This window comes from Phacochoerus africanus, chromosome 12, assembly GCF_016906955.1.
Source record: "Phacochoerus africanus isolate WHEZ1 chromosome 12, ROS_Pafr_v1, whole genome shotgun sequence".
Taxonomy (NCBI): domain Eukaryota; kingdom Metazoa; phylum Chordata; class Mammalia; order Artiodactyla; family Suidae; genus Phacochoerus; species Phacochoerus africanus.
The window spans coordinates 21914285-21934720 of record NC_062555.1 but is presented as its reverse complement, the minus strand read 5'-3'; the positions used below and the strand labels follow the sequence as shown (position 1 = coordinate 21934720).

At 40.3% G+C, this 20436-nt stretch overlaps 1 protein-coding gene across 11 annotated transcripts in view; it reads right to left on the bottom strand.

Moving 5' to 3' along the window:
• SDCCAG8 (SHH signaling and ciliogenesis regulator SDCCAG8) overlaps positions 1-20436 on the bottom strand; it is a 250606-nt gene that overhangs the window by 71467 nt on the left and 158703 nt on the right. For 10 of the 11 annotated variants that reach the window (XR_007131197.1, XR_007131196.1, XR_007131195.1 and 7 more), the window contains one exon: positions 10772-10903. Coding sequence is in view for 8 of the 11 variants with exons in the window: in XM_047754910.1 (XP_047610866.1) it covers positions 10772-10903 (132 nt within the window). In the remaining 3 variants the exon portion in view is untranslated. Of the gene's footprint in view, positions 1-10771; positions 10904-20436 lie in introns of those variants that run through there. The other variant, XM_047754915.1, reaches the window with a different exon arrangement.

Here is a 20436-nt window from a genome sequence, read left to right as displayed (position 1 = left end):
TTTAAGTAAATACATTTTATTTGAAATAAGTACATATTTAAAGATTATAATATAAAATTTACTTTAAGGAGTTCCTGTCGTGGCTCAGTGGTTAACGAACCTGACTAGCGTCCATGAGGACGTGGGTTCAATCCCTGGCCTCGCTCAGTAGGTTAGGGATCCAGCCTTGCCGAGAGCTGTGGTGTAGGTCGTAGACACAGCTTGGATCCCACGTTGCTGTGGCTGCAGTATAGGCTGGTGGCTACAGCTCCGATTGGACCCCTAACCTGGGAACCTCCATATGCTGCAGGTGTGGCCCTAAAAAGACCAAAAAAAAAAAAAAGTATTTTAAAAGTCATTTTCTTGAACCTAAAACTACTCTAAAAAACAGTCTATTAGGAGTCCCCACTGTGGCTCAGCAGGTTAATAACCTGACTGGTATCCATGAGGATGCATGTTCAATCTCTGGTCTTGCCCAGTGGGTTCAGATCTGGTGTGGCTGTGGCTGTGGCATAAATTGCAGGTGTGTCTCAGTCGCAGTGTGGCTGTAGCTGTGGCGAAGGCCTACAGCTGCAGCTCTGATTCTACCCCTAGCCTGGGAGCTTCCATATGCCGCAGGTACGGCTGTAAAAAGAAAATCAGAAAGTCTATTAAAAAACTATAATGAGAAACAGAGTGTTTGCAAAGTCTCTAAGTACCTCCCACAAGACACTTAAAATTTCTCTTGTGTTCAGAACCTGGCGGATCCCACCTTGACCAAGTGATAAAGTCCACACTGCAGCATGCACCCTTCAAATGCAACCCACCAAGAAGAACACAACACTGTGGGATTCCTGCCCCAAACACACAGCCTCGGTCTAATCATGAGGAAACATCAGACAAACCCACGCTGAGGGTCATTCTGTGAAACAACCGAGCAGTTCTCGTTGAAAGTGTCGGGTTTGTGGATGATGAGGAAATACTGAGGAACTATCACAAATCAGATTCCCCACTTAAGGGAAATTATTAAGTGTCTAAAGACCTCTAAGGAGACATGAGAACTCAATGCAACATAGGATGTTGGACCAGACTTAGAATAGCAGGGGGAAAATTGGTGAAATTCCCATAGGGTCTGGAGGTTGGTTTCTAGTGTTGCAGGCAATGCTAGTTTTCTGGGTCAGATAACTGTGCTGTGGTTGTGTAAGAGGCTGATATTGTAGGCAACTGAGTGAAGGATACATAGGAATTCTCAATTATTTCTGCAACTTTTCCATAAGTCTAAAGTTACTCGAAAATAAAAAGCTAAATAAATATAATTTTCCTATGTAACAAATAATGACAGCTATTCATTTCATAAATTCCTAATGAATTATGTAAGAAAAGAGGCACGATTGGTCAATAACATGTTTTAAAAACAATGTTCTCTAAAATGCATCTTTGAAATTAAATCCATGTGTATGATAAAAAACATACAAAATAGCTTCATGATATTTGAATTCTTATTTATTCATGTATTTATTTATTTATTTTGCTTTTTAGGGCTGCACCCATGGCATATGAAGGTTCCCAAGCTAGGCAATGAACTGGAGCTGTAGCTGCTGGCCTACGCCACAGCCATAGCAACGCCAGATCAGAGCTGTGTCTGTGACCTACACTGCAGCTCAGGGATCCTCAACCCACTGAGCGAGGCCAGCGATGGAACCCAAGCCTTCATGGATGCTAGTCAGTTTAGTCACCACTGAGCCACCACGGGAACTCCCTCAATTCTTATTGTAATGTAAAAAGTCAATTGTTCTTTTATAGATGTTCCATTTTTTCACTGACCTTTTTTTGAGCAATATAAGATTCAGAGAAAAACTGAAGAGAAGGTATAGAGACTTACACATACATTCCCACACATTTATAGCTTCCCCATTATCAACATTGTCCACCAGAGTGGTACGTTTGTTACAGCTGCTGAACCTACACTGACGCATCGCAATCACCCAAGTCCGAAGTTGACATTAGGTTCACTCCTGGTGTCGTACATTCCATAGGTTTGGACAAACGCATAATGATATGAATCCACCATTACAGCATCATACAGAAAAGCTTCACTGCCCTAAAAAAGTCCTAATTCATCCTTCCCACTACTTCCTGGCAACTACCGACCTTTTTCCTATCTCCAGATTTTTGCCTTTTTTGAGAATATCACATAGATGGAAATCATACAGCTGTAGCTTTTTCAGATTTGTGTCTTTCACTTAGTATCAAGTTTCCTCTATGTCTTCTCATGACAGGATAGCTCATTTCTTTTTAGTGTGGAATAATCTTCCATTTTCTGGATGTACCACAGTTTATTTATCCATTCACCTACCAAAGGACATCTTGATTTCTTCCAAGTCTTGGCACTTACGAATAAAGTTGCAGTAGACATCCATGTGCAAGTTTCGTGGAGGACATACATTTTAAACTCCCTTGGGTAAATACTAATGAGTACCATTGATTGATCGCATGTTTTGTTTTATAAGAAACTGCCAAACTGGAGTTCTCCTCCTGACTCAGTGGTTAACGAATGTGACTAGGAACCATGAGGTTTGATCCCTGGCCTGTGGTGTAGGTTGCAGACGCGGCTCGGATCCTGCATTGCTGTGGCTGTGGTATAGGCCGGCGGCTGTAGCTCTGATTTGATCCCTAGCCTGGGAACCTCCATATGCCGCAGGTGTGGCCCTAGAAAAAGCAAAAGGACAAAGAAAGAAAGAAAGAAACTGCTAAACTGTCTTCCAAACTGACTACCATTTTGCATTCCTACCAGCAATGAATGAGAGTTTCTTTTGCTCCACAGCCTCACCAGCATTTGGAGGCATCAGTGGTCTAGATTCTTGGCATTCTACTAGGTGGGTTGTGCTATTTCACTGCGGTTTAATTTGCATCTCCCCAATGACGTATGCCATTGAGGATTTCTCATGTGCTTTGTTGACATCTGTATCTCTTCTTTGGTATTTGTCTTTGGTCCACTTTTCAATCGGGCTTTTTGTTTTCTTGTTGAGTTTTAAGAGGTCTTTATGTATTTTGGGTAATAGTCCTTTATCAAGTGTCTTTTGCAAATATTTTCTCTCAGTATGTGGCTTGTTTCTCAGTCTCTTGACATTGTCTTTATCAAAGCAAAAGTTCTGAATTTTAATGAAGCTCATCTTATGAGTTATTTCTGTCATGGGTCATGCTTTTGATGTTGTATTTAAAATGTCAACACCATTCCAAACTTTGTCTAGGTTATATTCTAGGAGTTTTCTCATTTTGCCTACTTAGGCCATGATCCATTTTAAGTTAATTTCCTGTAGGGTGTAATATCTGTGAATTTCTCCGCATGTGGATGTGCAGTTGTTTCAGCCCTGTATTTTGAAAAGACTGTCTTTGTCCCACTGCGCTGCTTTTGCTCCTTTGTCAAAGATTGGTTGGCTAACTTTATGTGGATCTATTTCTGGGTTCTCTGTTCTGTTTCACAGATCTATTCATCTATTCTTTCTTAAATACCACACCATCTTGATTACTGCAGATTTATAATAAGTTGGAAGTCAGGTAGTATCAGTCATCTAACTTTGTCCTTCACTGTATCAAAAATATTTTGGCTATTCCGGGTGTTGTGCCCCTCCATGTAGAAACTTTAGAAGCAGTTTGTTACTCCCTACAAAATATCTGGCTGGGATTTTGATTGGAATTCTATTAAATATACAGATCAAGTTGGGAAGAACTGATATCTTGATGACAGTCTCATCCATGAACATGGACTATCACTATTTATTACTTCTTTGATTTCATTCATCAGCGATTTCCTCATATAGATCTTGTACATAATGTTAGATTTATACCAAAATATTTCATTTTGGAGGTGCTAATGTAAATGGTATTGTATTTTTGGTTTCAAATTCCATTTGTTCATTGCTGGTATATAGGAAAGCAATTAACTTTCAGATATTAATCTTATGTCCTGCAAACTTGCCATAATTGCTTACTAGTTTCATTTTTTGGTCACTTCTTTCAGATTTTCTACATAGATGATTATGTCATCTTGTAAGCAAAGATAGTTTTTTTTTTTAAATTTTCCCTCCCAATCTTTATGCCTTTAATTCCTTTTCATGTCTTATTGCATTACTTCCTGTATGATGTTGAAAAGGATGGGTGAAAGGGAATATCTTTGGCTTAAACCTGATAATTGTGGGAAAGTACTGAGTTTTTCATCATTAAGTACAATGTTAGCTGTAGGGTTTTTTGATAATATTCTTTATCAAGTTGAGGAAGTTCCCCCCCTAATTCTAGTTTACTAAGAGGTTTTATTTTGTTTTTAAATCATAAATGGGTTTTGGATTTTGTCAAATGCTTTTGCTGCATCTATTGATATGATCATGTGGTTTTTCTTTTTTAGCCTATTGATATGATGAATTACATTTAATTTTCAAATATTGAATCAGCCTTGCATACTTGGAATAAGTCCTACCTGACTGTGAATAATTCTTTTTAAACACTGTTGGATTATATTTGCCAATATTTTGTCTTTTCAAGTACTCCTCTGAAAATAATGAATAGTCTTAATTCCCCTAAAATTAAATGTCAAATTAGATAAAAATCAATACTTTATTTCTGAATTTTAACACTAGCTTTCAAGGAATAAAACTTCTACTAGAAAAACAAAGGTTTGGTAAAAATCATTCTGAGGTTGTCTGTAGAAGAATTACCAACTCTAAACCAATAAGTAGTTTATGTTTCAATCAGCAGCTTCATATCTTCAATGATTTTTTATTTATATACTTTAAACAATACACTATCACAAAAAAGGGGAAAAAAAACTATGCGAAATTGTGTAACCAAAAAAACAATCAGGATTTCTGAGGGTTGGTGACACAATACTTGAGCACATGAGAACATGTGAGTGTGTTCAGCCCATTTCCACTAACTCCAGGGCTTGTTCCCTCTGTATACACCATGATACTCTCATATGGTTCTATTTTCTTTTTTCTTCCTTTCTTCCTTCCCTTTGGCCACACCCAAGGCACATGGAAGTTCCCAGACTAGGGGCTGGATTGGAGCTGCAGCTGAAGATCTATGCCACAGCCACAGCCATGCCAGACCCAAGACTCAATTGCAACTTCCACCACAGCTCACAGAAATGCCAGATCCTTAACCCACTCAGTGAGGCCAGGGATAGAACCTGCATCCTCATGGATACTAGTTGGGTTCTTAACCTGCTGAGCCACAACGGGAACTCCACGCATGGCTCTCTTTTCTAGGAGGGGATATATGAATCAATATTTTAAAATATAACTAGGAAGAAATGCCATTGCTAGCTTTAGCATGAATTCTGGGGATGGCCTTTGTGGACATTAGGGGCTCCAAATCACCAGCTAGAAAAGGTAACTTTCGTGACTTTACAACTTAATACCCTTGACAAATCAGAGTTTAATAAATTCACACCAGCTGCAACTTTAAAAAGTCTCTGTTCCAAAATGCCCCTCTCAATAAATCTCTCCCATTACACCAGCTGGGTGGTCTGTCTCTCTTGCTTTCTCTTGTTTCCCACTTTTCTTTGCACCCAAATCTTACGAAACAGTGGTTTAGATGTGCAATCTCAATTTTCCAACTCACACCAACTTTTCATTCCACTCTAATACGGTTTCTGTACCCACGCTTCTACTACAAATATTTCTGTTAGCATAAGCGGTGCTGTCCACATCACTAAGGGCAATGGATGCTCTTCAGTCTTCCTGGGTCACTCAGCAGCACCTAGAGGATCATGGCCTCTTTTCTGAAGGACTTCTAGCCCTCAGTGTGCATGATAACCCGCTTTTCCAGTTTCCACTTACCTCTCAGGTTACCTTACCTTTAAAACTGTTGATTTCTCTGGGATTCAGGAAGCCCACCTTCCTTCCCATTTTCTCTAGGCGACCTCACGGATGCTCAAGGTTTCAAATGCCCTTTAGTGGCCAACAGGGATTTCTACCTGTAGCCCAGTCCTGACTCCTGAGCTTAGTCCCTTATGTTCTCGTGCTTCTTCAACACACCCGTTCGCATGATGCCTTTGAGTATTAAACTCGCCAAAACTTAACCGCCAAAACTTAACACTTGGGCTCATCTCAAACCCAGGCCATCTCGGCCACAAACCTGCCACTTCGGCACATTCTTTAATTGTCACGAAGTGGCATCCCTGTGTACCTGTTGCGCATGTCAGAAAGAGGAATGTTACCCTTGGTATACACCCTTCTCTACCCAACAGAGTCAATCAGTTATTGAGTCCTATTCATTTTGTGTCCTATATATTTTACCAATCTGTTTACTTCTAGCATCATTACTACCAATTCAAGTCCAAGCCGTCACCATCACTTGACTAACTACTCTAGCAGCTGCCTAACTGATCCAACGTAAACATTCCAGCCATCCTCCAATTCCAGCTAGCTACCAAGTAGATGGAATGCTGTTTTTATTTTATTTTATATTTACTTATTTACTTATGTCTTTTATATGGAGGTCCCCAGGCTAGGGGTCTAATTGGAGCTGCAGCAGCCAGCCTAAGCCACAGCCACACAGAATCCGAGCCTACACCCCAGCTCATGACAACACTGGATCTTTTATTTATTTATTTATTTATTTATTTTGGTCTTTCTGTCTTTTCTTGGGCCGCACCCACAGCATATGGAGGTTCCCAGGCTAGGAGTCTAATCGGAGCTATAGCCACCAGCCTACACCACAGCCACAGCAATGCAGGATCCGAGCTGCATATGTGACCTACACCACGGCTCACGGCAACGCTGGAGCCTTAACCCACTGAGCAAGGCCAGGGATTGAATGTGCAACCTCATGGTTCCTAGTCAGATTTGTTAATCACTGAGCCTTGATGGAAACTCCGGCAACACTGGATCTTTAAGCCATGGAGCAGGGCCAGGGATCGGACCGAGTTCTCATGGTTCCTAGTCTGGTTGGTTACCACTGAGCTACCACAGGAACTCTGGGGAATGCTATTTTTAAAATGCAAATGGGATCACGTCATTCTCCTTTGTTTTTAAAAAAGTCTTTTAATTTCTTCCTTTTAGTCAAAAGCCCATAATAAACTTAAAGGCCCTGGCTTTGTGTCTGGCTCTCACCTGCCTCTTCAGCCTCATCACATGTTATTCTTTGCAGTTTCTTTCCTTCCTCAAGAGTCCTCCCTCGGGACCTTCGATTTTATAGTTCTCTCTTCTCTAGAACAGAAGCTGGCAAACTTTTTAGGAGAGGGACAGAGAGGAACTATTTTAGGGTTTGTAAGCTAATAGGTCGGTCTCTGACTCATCTGCTCAACTCTGACACTGAGGGGTGAGAGGAGACACGGAGAACATGTCAGCAAATGACTATGACTGCTCCTGAGCCAGACAAAACGGGATGGGGCTGGGGTGCAGTGTGCCAGCCTCCGCTCGAAAAGGCGAGTAATGCCCAGAGGGCCGCTTACAGATTCCATTTCAAATGCCACTGTTTTCACCAACACTTTTTTCTGATCAGGATAAGTCACCTTTTAAATGTGCTTATACCACAAAGTATATTTCTCTTTCAGAGTATCAGTCCTGTGATTTTATTAGGTATTTGTTAAAGTCTTTTGCCAATATCCATCTTCTCTATAAGGGGGGGTGCTCCATGAGATGAGGAACTATGTTGACTGTGCTATTTTATTCCCGGCATGTGGTGGAGAACACGACACGTGATAGCAATCAATAAATATTTGTTGAATGGATGAATGATGAATTTATTATCTGACCCGCTTCAGCTGGCAACTTTATATTTCTGAGCCCTATGTCTCCAGCTGAAAATGAAGATGATAATGACAACTACTTCCCAGGTTTGGTTCCAGGTAGGATAACATGCATGAGGTGAACTGGATCAACTCCAAAACAATATACAAACGTAAGAAAAGAAATATTAGAAAAATGCATTGGTTGCCTAGTATAGGAGCAAAGTATAGCCCAAGAGCCAAACTTCTGCACTTGTTTGGTTGGCCTTTTTGTCTTTTTAAAGGTTGTGTGTGTGTGTGTGTGTGTGTCCCCTCGTTTTTTTTTGTTTTGTTTTGTTTCGGGTTTTTTTTGTCTTTTTTGGAGGGACCATACCCACAGCATATGGAAGTTCCCAGGCCAGGGGCTGAACAGGAGCTACAGGTACCGGCCTATACTGCAACCACAACAACACAGGATCTGAGCTGCATCTGAGACCTATACCACAGCTCACAGCAATGCCAGATCCTTAACCCAATGAGCAAGGCCAGGGATTGAACCCTCATCCTCATGGATCCTAGTCAGGTTCCTTACCCCCAAGCTACAACGGGAACTCCTAGATATCCCTTTAAACTTTTTTTTTTTTAAATAACCACGTGTGTGTGTGTGTGTGTGTGTGTGTGTGTGTGTGTGTGTGTGGTTACAAAAAAGCAAAGATTATGTGACAGAGACATGAAGCCTAAAATAGTCTATTCTCTGGACCTTTACAGAAACAGTCTGCTGACCTCTGGCTTAGAACGGTGTCTGGGCTTAGGTAAATATTTTAATAAGTGAATCAATGAATGATTCCTACTTTGCAAATTGCTCAAAGATTAAGGTTTTGGTGGCATTTTCTGACTACTTTTCTTCTCTTCAATAGAGCAAGTGATCAAATTTGTAAAGAACCCTCCCCCAGCCCAGGAACTGTATGTTTACTTAAAATTTAAAAAAAAATAACAAAAGGAGCCTTTAAACATTTTCATTTTCCTTAAATTATACAAATGAGTGACTTTGAAACAGAGAAGGCCTAGGGTGCCTGAGGAATGGGTAAAAATGGGGAGCTGGGAGTTCCTGTAGTGGCTCAGAGGAAACGAATGTGACTAGTATCCATGAGGACGCAGGTTCGATCCCTGGCCCTGCTTAGTGGGATAGGGATCTGGCATTGACGTGAGCTGTGGTGTAGCTTGCAGATGTGGCTCAGATCTGTCATTGCTGTGGCTGTGGCCTAGGCCAGCAGCTATGGCTCCCATTAGACCCCTAGCCTGGGAATCTCCATGTGCTGTGGGTATGGCCCTAAAAAGACAAAAAAGAAAGAAAGAAAGAAAGAAATGGGGAGATGGACACCAAGAAAACTACCTCCACTGGCAGGTTAAGCGCCATTATGTACATGATTGCTGTGCACAAGTCCAAATCTCTAGTCACCGATTGTTCTAGGGTGTAAAATGTTCTGTTGTTTTTTTTTCCTGAGGAATTCATCATTATATAAAAATTAGGCCATCATTAATAAGTCCACAAATAAATGCTGGAGAGGTTGTGGAGAAAAAGGAACTCTTTTACACTGTTGGTGAGAATATAAATTGGTACAACCCCTAGGGAAAATAGCATGGAGGTACCTCAGAAAACTAAATATAGAACTATATGACCCAGCAATCTCACTCTTGGGCATATATTCAGACAAAATTTTCCTTGAAAAAGACACATGCACCTGTATGTTCAATGCAGCACTGTTTACAAGAGCCAAGACATGGAAACAACCTAAATGTCCATCAATAGATGAATAGATTAGGAAGATGTGGTATATGTACACAATGGAATACTACTCAGCCATAAAAAGAACAAAATAAGGCCATTTGCAGCAACATGGATGGAACTAGAGACTCATACTAAGTGAAGTAAGTCAGAAAGACACATACCATACGATATCACTTATATCTGGAATCTAATATACGGCACAAATGAACCTTTCCACAGAAAAGAAACTCATGGACTTGGAGAACAGACTTGTGGTTGCCAAGGGGGAGAGGGAGGGAGTGGGATGGACTGGGAATCTGGGTTAATAGATGCAAACTATTGCTTTTGGAGTAGATAAGCAATGAGATCCTGTTGTGTAGCACTGGGAACTCTATCTAGTCACTTATGGTGGAGCATGACGGAGGACAATGTGAGAAAAAGAATGTATATATATGAGTGACTGGGTCACTTTGCTGTGGGAGACACTGACAGAACACTGTAAAACAGCTATAATGGGAACAATAAAACTCATTTTAAAAAATTAGGAATACCACATTTATAGGAAATACTAAGGGGCTGTGCTTTTTACCCCCTCCCCCCAAAAAAACCACTTCATAGAAAAAGGAAAAGAATTCGGAGCCAAAAGATCAAGAGTCACGTCTGAACTTCCCTGCTTACTCAATATGTCACTTTGAACAAATTCTTTAGTCTCTTTGAGCTTCAGCTTCTTCATCTAAAAAAAGAGCAAATATCACCGATGCCATTTAGTGGGTGGCTATTAAGAGCCGGGTGCTTTATATATATTATATTCGATGTCTATATCTGACTTCAAAGTGGCTACTGTTAGCCCCAGTGTATAGATGCAGAAACTGATGCTCAGAGAAGTAACTTGCTAGAAAGAACCAAAGGATCTGGAGTCAAATGCTGGCTCTAGCATCGCCATCGCTGCAAACTCTGACAAGGATATTTAACCTTCTTAGGCCTGTTACATGTTTTACCTTCCAAAAAATCATACAAAACCTAATTTCTAGATATTTCGAAATTCCTCCAGATCTCTTTACCAACTTCCACCTTAAAGGTGTTCCTGCAAAATTCTGTATTAAATCCTATTCTACGTCTTCATAGAACAGTAAAGAAGGAATGTGCTCTCCTTCTGTGTATTATAGGAACAACCTGAGTTGAGAAAGCAGAAATCTATAGAGGTATTAAATTCTGAGCATGTTCCTCGAGTACCACCGTAACCATGAGTTCTGTTTATCCACCGCAATTCCCATTCTGCTTTTGAACCAAACATAATTCATGTGTGGCACGTTAACTGATTATTAAATCTTTATTACCTTTGCTTCATTATCTCATGTAGCTGGCCATGCTGAACACACTGTTCCTCCAATTCGTCATTTCTTCTCTGTAACTTTTCCAGTTTGTCATAGGTGTACCTTTTTTCTTGACTGAGCTGAGCTATTTCAGATCTAGGGAGGTGGAAACAGAAACGACAGATGTTAAAAGTTCTTATTACCAGAGCATGGTTTTATGGTATCACCTTATCATTGTCTTGGACTCCGTACTTACACATGACAGTGTCAATAAACTTGTTTTATGTAAAATATTTCAGAAATTACAAAATGTCTCGTAGAAGGATACACACATTACAGGAACTCGAGGGGTCGACAGATTAAGGAATAACAATTAACTTGAAGAGAGATGGTTTTTTTTCAAAGAACGAGGCAAAAATGATAATGATCAAATCCCACTTGGAAAAAGACCACCATTAATTTACCATATACTGACTGAGTACCTATTACAGGCCAGTCATTACCCTGTGACAGGAACAACCCCAGGCCTAATTTCTGTGGCAGAGAGTTGTTACTTTTAGTAAACATATGTAATTTAATGGCACATGATTAAAATCATATAGTTTTTAAAAACGGTGGTCCTTTGCCATCTGACCCCATGTCTAGCTTGTCAATGTAATTACTAATGCTTCAGCTTGCAGTTAAAGTGGTATCAGTTTTATGAGAGCTACTTAAATACTGGCCCCCTGTTGGGTAAGAAGTATATTATGATTACACATGCATCTGCGTACATTCATTTTCCCCAAACAAGTGGGCTTTAGTGCAGAGTGACTGAGTGGCGAGCCGTTTTTTCCTGATGAAAGATGCCCAATGGCAGTATCTGTAACTCCTTTCTCTGTGGTCATCTTGTTTCTCAAAACAAGGATTCTCCAGTTTCCTGCTTGTTGTGTACAACCCTAACCATCAGTGGTCCAGGAGCTGGATGGAAACAGAGCGGTGGGAATCTCGCCTTTCAGAATGTACACTTTCTATTAATCTTTTTTTTTTTTTTTCTTTTTAGGGCCGCACCTGTGGCATATGGAGGTTCCCAGGCTAGGGTTGAATTGGAGCTATAGCTGCTGGCCTACACCACAGCCACAGCAACACCAGACCTGAGCCACGGTGGATCCTCAACCCACGGGGCGAGGCCAGGGGCTGAACCTGCGTCCTCATGGATACTAGTCGGGCTGGTTTCCACTGAGCCACAACGGAACTCCAATCCCTCTATTCTAACTTGACAGTAGCAGCTATTTTAACCAGTGCCTGATGGTTTAATCTCTTCAGACAGGAAGCCCCTAATATTTTGGGTGGAGGAGTGACAGTCATCTGGCTGCATGGGGTGCGAGTAGAACTATCTATTTTGCTTTCAGTCCTATGTTCCACTCCTGCCTTCTAAGTTTTTTTTTTTCTGGACTCCTGAGAACAGATCAGCTTGCTTCACATACAAGTATCGATGTCGGCAGATACTTAAGATTCATCTTCATCCGTTTTGCAAAGTCAGGTACCATTCCTCCAATTTTCTCCCTGTCTCCACTTATTCCGACTGGGATCACAGACTTCTACTTTGGCGACGGCTGATGTCTGTCAGGAAACAGGCTGCCCCTTCAGTGTCTTGGATGACAACCTCAATCTCAAAATTTAAACATCAGAAAGATAGCTATCCAAGAAAAATTGTATCCTTGTCCTTGTTTTAATTGCACACTACTCCTTAAGGCCTCCATCTCCTCATAATCTACTGCCTCAGAAGATGGAACTGAAAGGTTAAAACTTGAGAGTTCTTGCCGTGCCGCAGCAGAAACGAATCCAACTAGTATCCATGAGGATGCAGGTTCGATCCCAGGCCCCGCTCAGTGGGTTAAGGATCCAGCGTTGCCGTGAGCTGTGGTGTAGGTTGCAGGCATGCCTCAGATCTGGCGTTCCTGTGGCTGTGGTGTAGGTTGAAAGCTGCAGCTCCCATTTGACCCCTAACCTGGGAACCTCCATATGCCGCAGGTGCAGCCCTAAAAAAGAAAAAAAAAAAAAAAAAGAAGAAGAAGAAGAACAAAAGAAAGGAAAGTTGAAAACTCTTGCATATTAAAATACTTGGAGTTGAAGTTCCCGTCGTGGCGCAGTGGTTAACGAATCTGACTAGGAACCATGAGGTTGCGGGTTCGGTCCCTGCCCTTGCTCAGTGGGTTAACGATCCGGCGTTGCCGTGAGCTGTGCTGTAGGTTGCAGACGCGGCTCGGATCCCGCGTTGCTGTGGCTCTGGCGTAGGCCGGTGGCTACAGCTCCGATTCGACCCCTATCCTGGGAACCTCCATATGCCTTGGAAGCGGCCCAAGAAATAGCAACAACAACAACAACAACAACAACAAAAAATACTTGGAGTTTACAAATGGTATGTATCTTGAAGTTTACATAAGATACTTGAGGTAAAATGATTTCCCACCAAAGAAAGTCCGTTAGGTGAGACAGCCATTTTTCATTTTATTTTTTTTCCTGGAAAGGATGTGGACTTGCTAAGGGTATTCAGCCCAAGGATCTGGCATAAAGCAGTCTCTCCTCTTAATTCCCCTCACTCCTCATTATGCTTTCACCTTGGTTCAAGTGTCATTTCAAAGGAAGCTGACTCTGATTAATACCTGCAGTTCTCAATATGTCAGCACATTGTTTTTTGAGATTGACCCTAGCTTTTATGCACACATTAGCTTATGATTTATTCCTCTGAGTTGTGTTCTGTGCCTCACCCTTCTTGCTAGATTACACAGGAGGGCGTGGATCATCTCATTTTCAAACTCAGATCAAGCCCTCCATCTGTATTTGCTTCGTCTAATATGAATTTACTTATATTTGAAATAGTCTAAATCAGTTGATAATGACTTATGTCTCTCCTTTCAAAATCACATACAATATAAAAAGAATTTAGGAGCAGGTATTAGAAGTTGTTAATTTAGTATTCTTCCAAGATTGTGTCTCCTACCACAGTGTGTACTATGCACTAAAACTCCGGAAGAACGAAAAATATTAAACCAGATTAGGAAACAAGTGCAGAAGAATATTTATCTGATCTCAGGTACTTTCCCAGGAAAAAAAAAAAAAAAGTCACTTTTTGAAAGAAAAATTACAGGCGATCCCTTGGTGGCTCAGTGGGTTAAGAACCCAACTAGTATCCACAAGGATGAGGGTTCGATCCCTGGCCTCCCTCAGTGGGTTGCCATGAGCTGGGGTGTGGGTCACAGATTCGGCTCGGATCTGGCGTGGTTGTGACTATGGCGTAGGCCGGCGGTATAGCTCCGATTCGACCCCTATTCCAGGAACTTCCATATGCTATGGGTGTGGCCCTGAAAAGAAAAAGAAACAGAAATAAAAGAAAAACCACAAAAGAAACATACTTTACAGTAAAAGTATAAACTTTTACACACACACACAAAATATTACATGTTTTCTCAAGAATGTTCATTGGAGCATTGTTTGTAGAAGCAACCTTGGCCTGCACCCCAGTATCTGGAAACTTAACCCCAAAATTTATCAACAGATGATTAGTCATATTACTTTAAAAAAGAAATATGTGATGCTATTTTGATAATGTGGCTACCTATTGGTATTATTTCTTGACCTAAAATATGACATATTAATCAAAAAGGAAAATGTTAAAAATCAGGGTATTCAATTTTATAAAATAAAAAATATCTTGATATATATATTAACATGTTAACATAGACTATCTCTTGGTGTCAGGATTAGAAATTCTTTAAAAAAATTTCCTTTTCTGTATTTCCTGAATTTTTACAGTGGACATGTATTTAAAACAGAAACTAAGTCACTTTGATTTTGAAAAAAATTCATAGGAAAAACAAAGAGGTGGGAACATATTTTTCAAAATTAAAAAAGGGGGAACATAAAAAGTGGGATGAATATTGGAAGCATCATTTAATAAAATGCTATCTTCAGTCTTCATCAAAATTCCAATTTAAAAAGTGCAGGCAATATGAAAAATATCCACAGGGGAAGAAACAGAGTCAATAAACATAAAGTACTGTTTCCCTATTATTCAAAGAAATGCCTAATAAAACCAGATTAAAGCCAAACATTTATTGCATGCCTACTGCTATGCCAGATAGCGGATAATCTGCATCCTTTACATTAATGATCTCAATTAATCCCACAGGGTTGGATTAATCCCTTTTCTCTGTGAGGTGATCATGAGGTTTAATGATTCGCCTAAGGTCACTCAAATGTTGACTGTCCAGGCCCAAACACAAACACTGGTCTGCCCAACTCTAAAGGGGGTGTCCCACCCACCATGCAACACTGCCTCTTATTCCCCTCACCCCCCTTTTTAATCGCTCACATTCTGTCACATACTGGTATGTGTACATCCCATACTGAGCAGCAGTTAGGGCAGGACTTGAGCAAAGTTATACACATTAACAGCCTTAAAAGAGCTCATAGTCTTTGGACCCGAAATTCCCTTTTAGATGTCTCAACTAAGGAAAGCATCAAAAATTCAGATTTATGTATAAAGTTCTTATTACAGTATTCAATACATTTAAGAAAAGTTAAAAATTCTGATGAAGTATTATACATACCAATGACAAAACTATGTTTTCAGAGAATTTTGTGACATAGTACAAAGTGTTCATTAGAGAATATTAAGCTAAAAAGCAGGATGCAAAACTGTATATATAGTAATAATCTCATTTGCAATATAAATGCATGTATACACACACACTTGCCTCTGTATGGAACGTGACCGAAAGGAAATATGTCTAAAGTGAATAATGGTTATAGCTGGACAGTAACGTAATAGGACATTTTTTCCTTAATTCTTCTTTGTATTTATATCCAAATGCCCTATATCAAAGACCCCCTATATATGTAATTTCGAAAACATGTTATTTGTAAAGCACATATTACTATCAGATATTTTATTGCTACAGCATTTTTCTGCTTTGCATATTTTATACGAATGTTTTTCTTTGATTATAATGGTAATCTGCCTACCAACTAACAATGTCCACTAAAAAGTTTGGTATATGTACCCAGACATCGTCTTGTACCTGTCCGGAGTCCATGATGTGTTGAAAGAACTAGCAGTATGCAAAGTTCAAAGAGTCAACTTAGACGCGTCTGTGTTAGCTTGAGATTATATTTGTGGCATGAGTATCCTAGTGTCATATAAAAAGATAATTGACTCTAATCTATTTTCATAGAAAATTTAGGTAATGTCTGGCTTTACAGAAGCATGAACTTCTCACTGCATTTTTATATACCACTTACATTGTGTAATTACATTTGCATGAAGTATAATATTTTACTGCTATAATTAGGATTACAGTGATCACTGCTTTTTAAGGAAAAACATGACTCCTTAATTTTTTATTCTTTTAGATTCTCATTCAACCTTTGGTAATAATTAGCAGACGCCAATATCCGTTTCTTCCTGTAGAATATAATTTTTGTAGCATCAACCTAACATCATCTAAACATGCAAGGGGAGAAAAATAGTTCAGCCGGGTGTGTGTTCTTTACTTCAATTAAACTCACACAGTTGGACACCTACTGTTGCCAAAACAGTAATATAATTTATACATTATAGTCCACACAGTAAAACTACACTAAAAGTCATTTAACAATATTTATAACACCATAAAATACAGTGTTAAAATATATGAACTGCAATATGTACCAAAATTATAAAATTTGTTTCTCATCATCAGTGATTAAAACCAGGATCATTGCTCTAGCCTCAATACCCACAACCCTGGTGACAGATTAGAATTCAAATCTTAATGATCAATTTACAATTAACAAGATAGAAATGAAACAAATTAAACCAACCATTATATATAACGAGACCCAGTGGATTCCCATTGTTCCCTTTAATTACGAAACGCAAATCACAAATACACAATGGGTAATGTTAGACATCCATCCACAAGCCTAGCAACCCAGAAAGTGACAGTGATAGAAAAGAAAGAAAGGGAAGAAAAGCTACGTAGACCCCAGCTCTATGCTCCGTATCTGAGTCACTGCAATGGGGCAAGAGTGTTGAGCGACAGAAAGCAAGCACAGGCTGGACTCCCTTCTGCAGCTGGCAGAGGCTCACTCCTAGCCTGCGCCCGCCCTTCCCAGGTCACGTCTTAGATGGCACTGCAAACAGCACTGCAACCACTTTCCTGCTGATTCATCTAAGCGCCTGGGGAGACGGAACACTTCCTTCACTTGGATAAAGAAAAATCACAGTTGCACCAAAGATATTTAAATACCTCCATTTACCAACTTCAAAGACAACCCTATTGCTATAACAAGCTCTCAGAGTTCTGGGGAATAAAGACAAAAAGGAGCTAAAGTTTTATGTGAGCTTCCTCTAAAATCAGCCAGAATGTCTGCCTGGTGCCAATTAAAAGCAAAATGGAATTAATTCGCTCGTCTGAGGGTCAAAAGCAAAGATAAAATGCAAGGACTTGGCTGTTCGCTTTTAGCTCTGAAATGGGATGTGCTATTCACAAACCCTGGGGTTGAGGACAGCACTGGAGCAGTGGGGAAGTCACAGCGTGCAGCAAGTCCGGGCTCATCACTGCGGAGCTCTTGCAGGGGGCAGAAGCAGTGGGCACAGCCATACTGTGATGCACGTCTACTTGGGGAGAAACACATGTGACAGACACACACGCGGAGGAACCGTTTCTAAACACTGGCACAAAGCAGCCTAGCAGGAGGCCGGAGGAAAGAGTGAGCCTGTCCAGGAACAGTGGGGCCCCGGAGGGTCAGCTTTCCCAGGGATTCTGCAGGGGCTCTAGTCGCAGGACTTAGATCCACAAGGCTTTTTTTTTTTTTTTTTTTTTTTTTAAAAAAAAGCTTAGTTTAAATGGAATGAATCCATTTGTTTAGTGTGGGATCTTGAATAACATGAGACTCTTAGACAAAAAAATATATATATGTTTTAAATTGTTGGTCAACATGAAATAAATACTTCTGCTTTCAGGAGAAATCGTACTGCAATACTCTGAGGAAAACCTGGATTAAAATTACCATACGGTTTAAATAATGATTTTGGAGCCTGAGCTTCCACAATGACAACACTTTAGAAGGCTCAAAAAACCTTAAGACGTCCTCACCTCAAAGTACACAGGAAATTATTTATCCCAAAAGTTTAGCAGAGGGTCTGCAGAGGCTCAGTCCCAGAGGGCTTCTACAAGGCTTAATTAGTTTATAGTTTTATTCTTAAAGAAACACTCTGTGGAGTTCCCGTGGTGGCTGCAGCATAGGTTGCAGATGAGACTCGGGAGCCGGTGTTGCTATGACTGCGGTGTGGACCAGCAGTTGCAGCTCCGATGTGACCCCTAGCCTGGGAACATCCATATGCCTCAGGTGCAGCCATAAAATTTGGGGGAAAAAAAACGAAGGAAGGAAGAAAAAAAAAAAAAGAAACGCTTTCTTTGAGCCCTTTACCTTTTTAGAGGTTTTCAAAGCAAAGGTAAAATCAAAATGGAATATTGTCATGCAGGAAGCCAGAGGGAAATGACAAACTAAGAGTAAATAAACAAACAAGCCCCCATCACAATTTATCCTATTTCCTAATTTCCTGTGAGACATACCAAGCACCTATTTTGTAAATTTTAGGGGCCTGTAAAAGTTTTAATGATAATAAATAGCTTATCTGGTCTTTACGCTAAGTTTTTAGTTTCACATCAACTTGTAAAATTAGAGTAGATACATATTTTAAATCCTTAGACCTACAAAACAAGGTGCCAGGGCAGAACCTGAAACACAACCAGATCCACATTTTCCTGACCTTCAAAAAGGTGTGTGTATATGTATAACTGGGTCACTTCGTTGCACAGCAGAGATTATCACAGCCTTGTCAATAAACCACACTTCAATAAAACTTAAAAAAAAAAAAAAAAGTTTTCAGTACTGCTGTGGTACAATGGGATCCGAGGCATCTTGGGAGCACTGGGACGCAAGTTCGATCCCTGGCCTGACACTGTGGGTTAAGGATCTAGGGTTGTCACAGCTGCAGTTTAGGTCACAACTGCGGCTCGGATCTGATCCCTGTCCTGGAAACTCCAGATGCCACACGGCGGCCAAAAAAGAAGAAGCAAAAAAAAAAAAGTTTTTCATCATGACATTGACTTTATATCTGTCAGAAAATGATGGCACTCAGACTCTGGCAAAGACAATAATAGCAAGGTGAAATGATATCCTAATTGCCAGTTAAGATGCTTAAACTGATGCCATCAATGACAGCAAGAGCACCTACTGTAGACTTCCATGTGTCAAGCGGTGTCAGGTGCTATACCTATGTGTGTATCTACATCTCTCTATGTGTGTTTCTAATTTCCACCACAATCCTGCAGCATAGTTTTAAAAATGTTTTTATAGACGGAGGAGTGGAGGTTTGGAGAGTTTAAGCAATGTAGCCAGGGTCATGAAGCTAAGTGGCAGAGCAAGATTCAAACCTTGCTTCTGTCTGAATTCCAAAGTGTTATTTTACTGCATGCTGCCTGTCATTAGCAAAAGAGGAGTCTGGAACCAGAGTCAGACCAAGATAGGGGGTTAGCACCACACGTGCTTGTCTGTTTCATTCATTCATTCAGTAAATATGTACTGAGTGCCAGCTGTGTATCAGACATAAAGGAATACATCAATTTACAAAGTAGCTGTCAGGAGCTAGAAGCATCAGAAGTGACAGGAGTGGAAGAGAGGCTGAGGTTCAAGTTCACCAGACCAGCACAGGGTAAGCAGACAGCCCTGGAGCAGTGAAAAGGCGGCCTCGGGGAACACAGCCCAGGTTAATTAACACAGGCTCACAAGCTGACCCTCACGTGCCAAATACGCTTACTTCTCCATGGGAATTTAAAGATTAGTTTTTCTCTCCTCAACTTTCCCATCAGAACCCATTTGGTCTGGATGTTCTTTAGCAGTAGATGTAAAATACAATATTTACTGCGAGAAAGATCATAGGCTTTGGAACCAGAAATATCTAAGTTAGAACTCTAGGGCTCCTATTGACTATTTAAACACTCTGAGTGTTGGTTTCCTCATCTGTAAAAGAAGATAATAATTCCTGCCTCAAGCTGTTCTGAGAATTAAATAATAATAATAGCATCTCTTTCTCTTTTATACAATTCAATTTCCTGACTTGCGTCTCCTTAGCAAGAACATTTATCGGCACTCAATCTCAAAGCAATCTTAATATAACAATCTTTTAAGCCCCAGTTCCAAATATTTCTGAAATTATTAATCCAGTTTGTCTGTATCTATGTGAGGCAAATCAAATCTCTCTAGATAGAAATACCTACTGTTGACACAGCATGAGGGTCTCTTCCATGGCAAAATCATTTGGGTTTCCTTGTCAAATTTCCTGAAAATACCAGGTATTTTGGCACCCTGAGCCTCTTCCCTTCCCAAACAAGATATTTAATTAGAATTTGCTAAAAAGGTGCATGTTTAGAGCACATTCTGGGTGGTTATAGGAGCTTCTGCCTTCCTGTGAGCAGAAAGAACTGGATTTGTCAGCCCTCTGATTTTCCAAAAGATTTAGGAACAAGCATTCCATCAGCTAAGGCTGCTCATTGATACAGGAACCCAAGATAGGGCTCAGAATGATCAGATATGCTCTGATCCTCCTGGATCTTCTTCCTGAATGAGATACCTAAGTCTGTAGCTGGTTTGCTGAGCCCCAT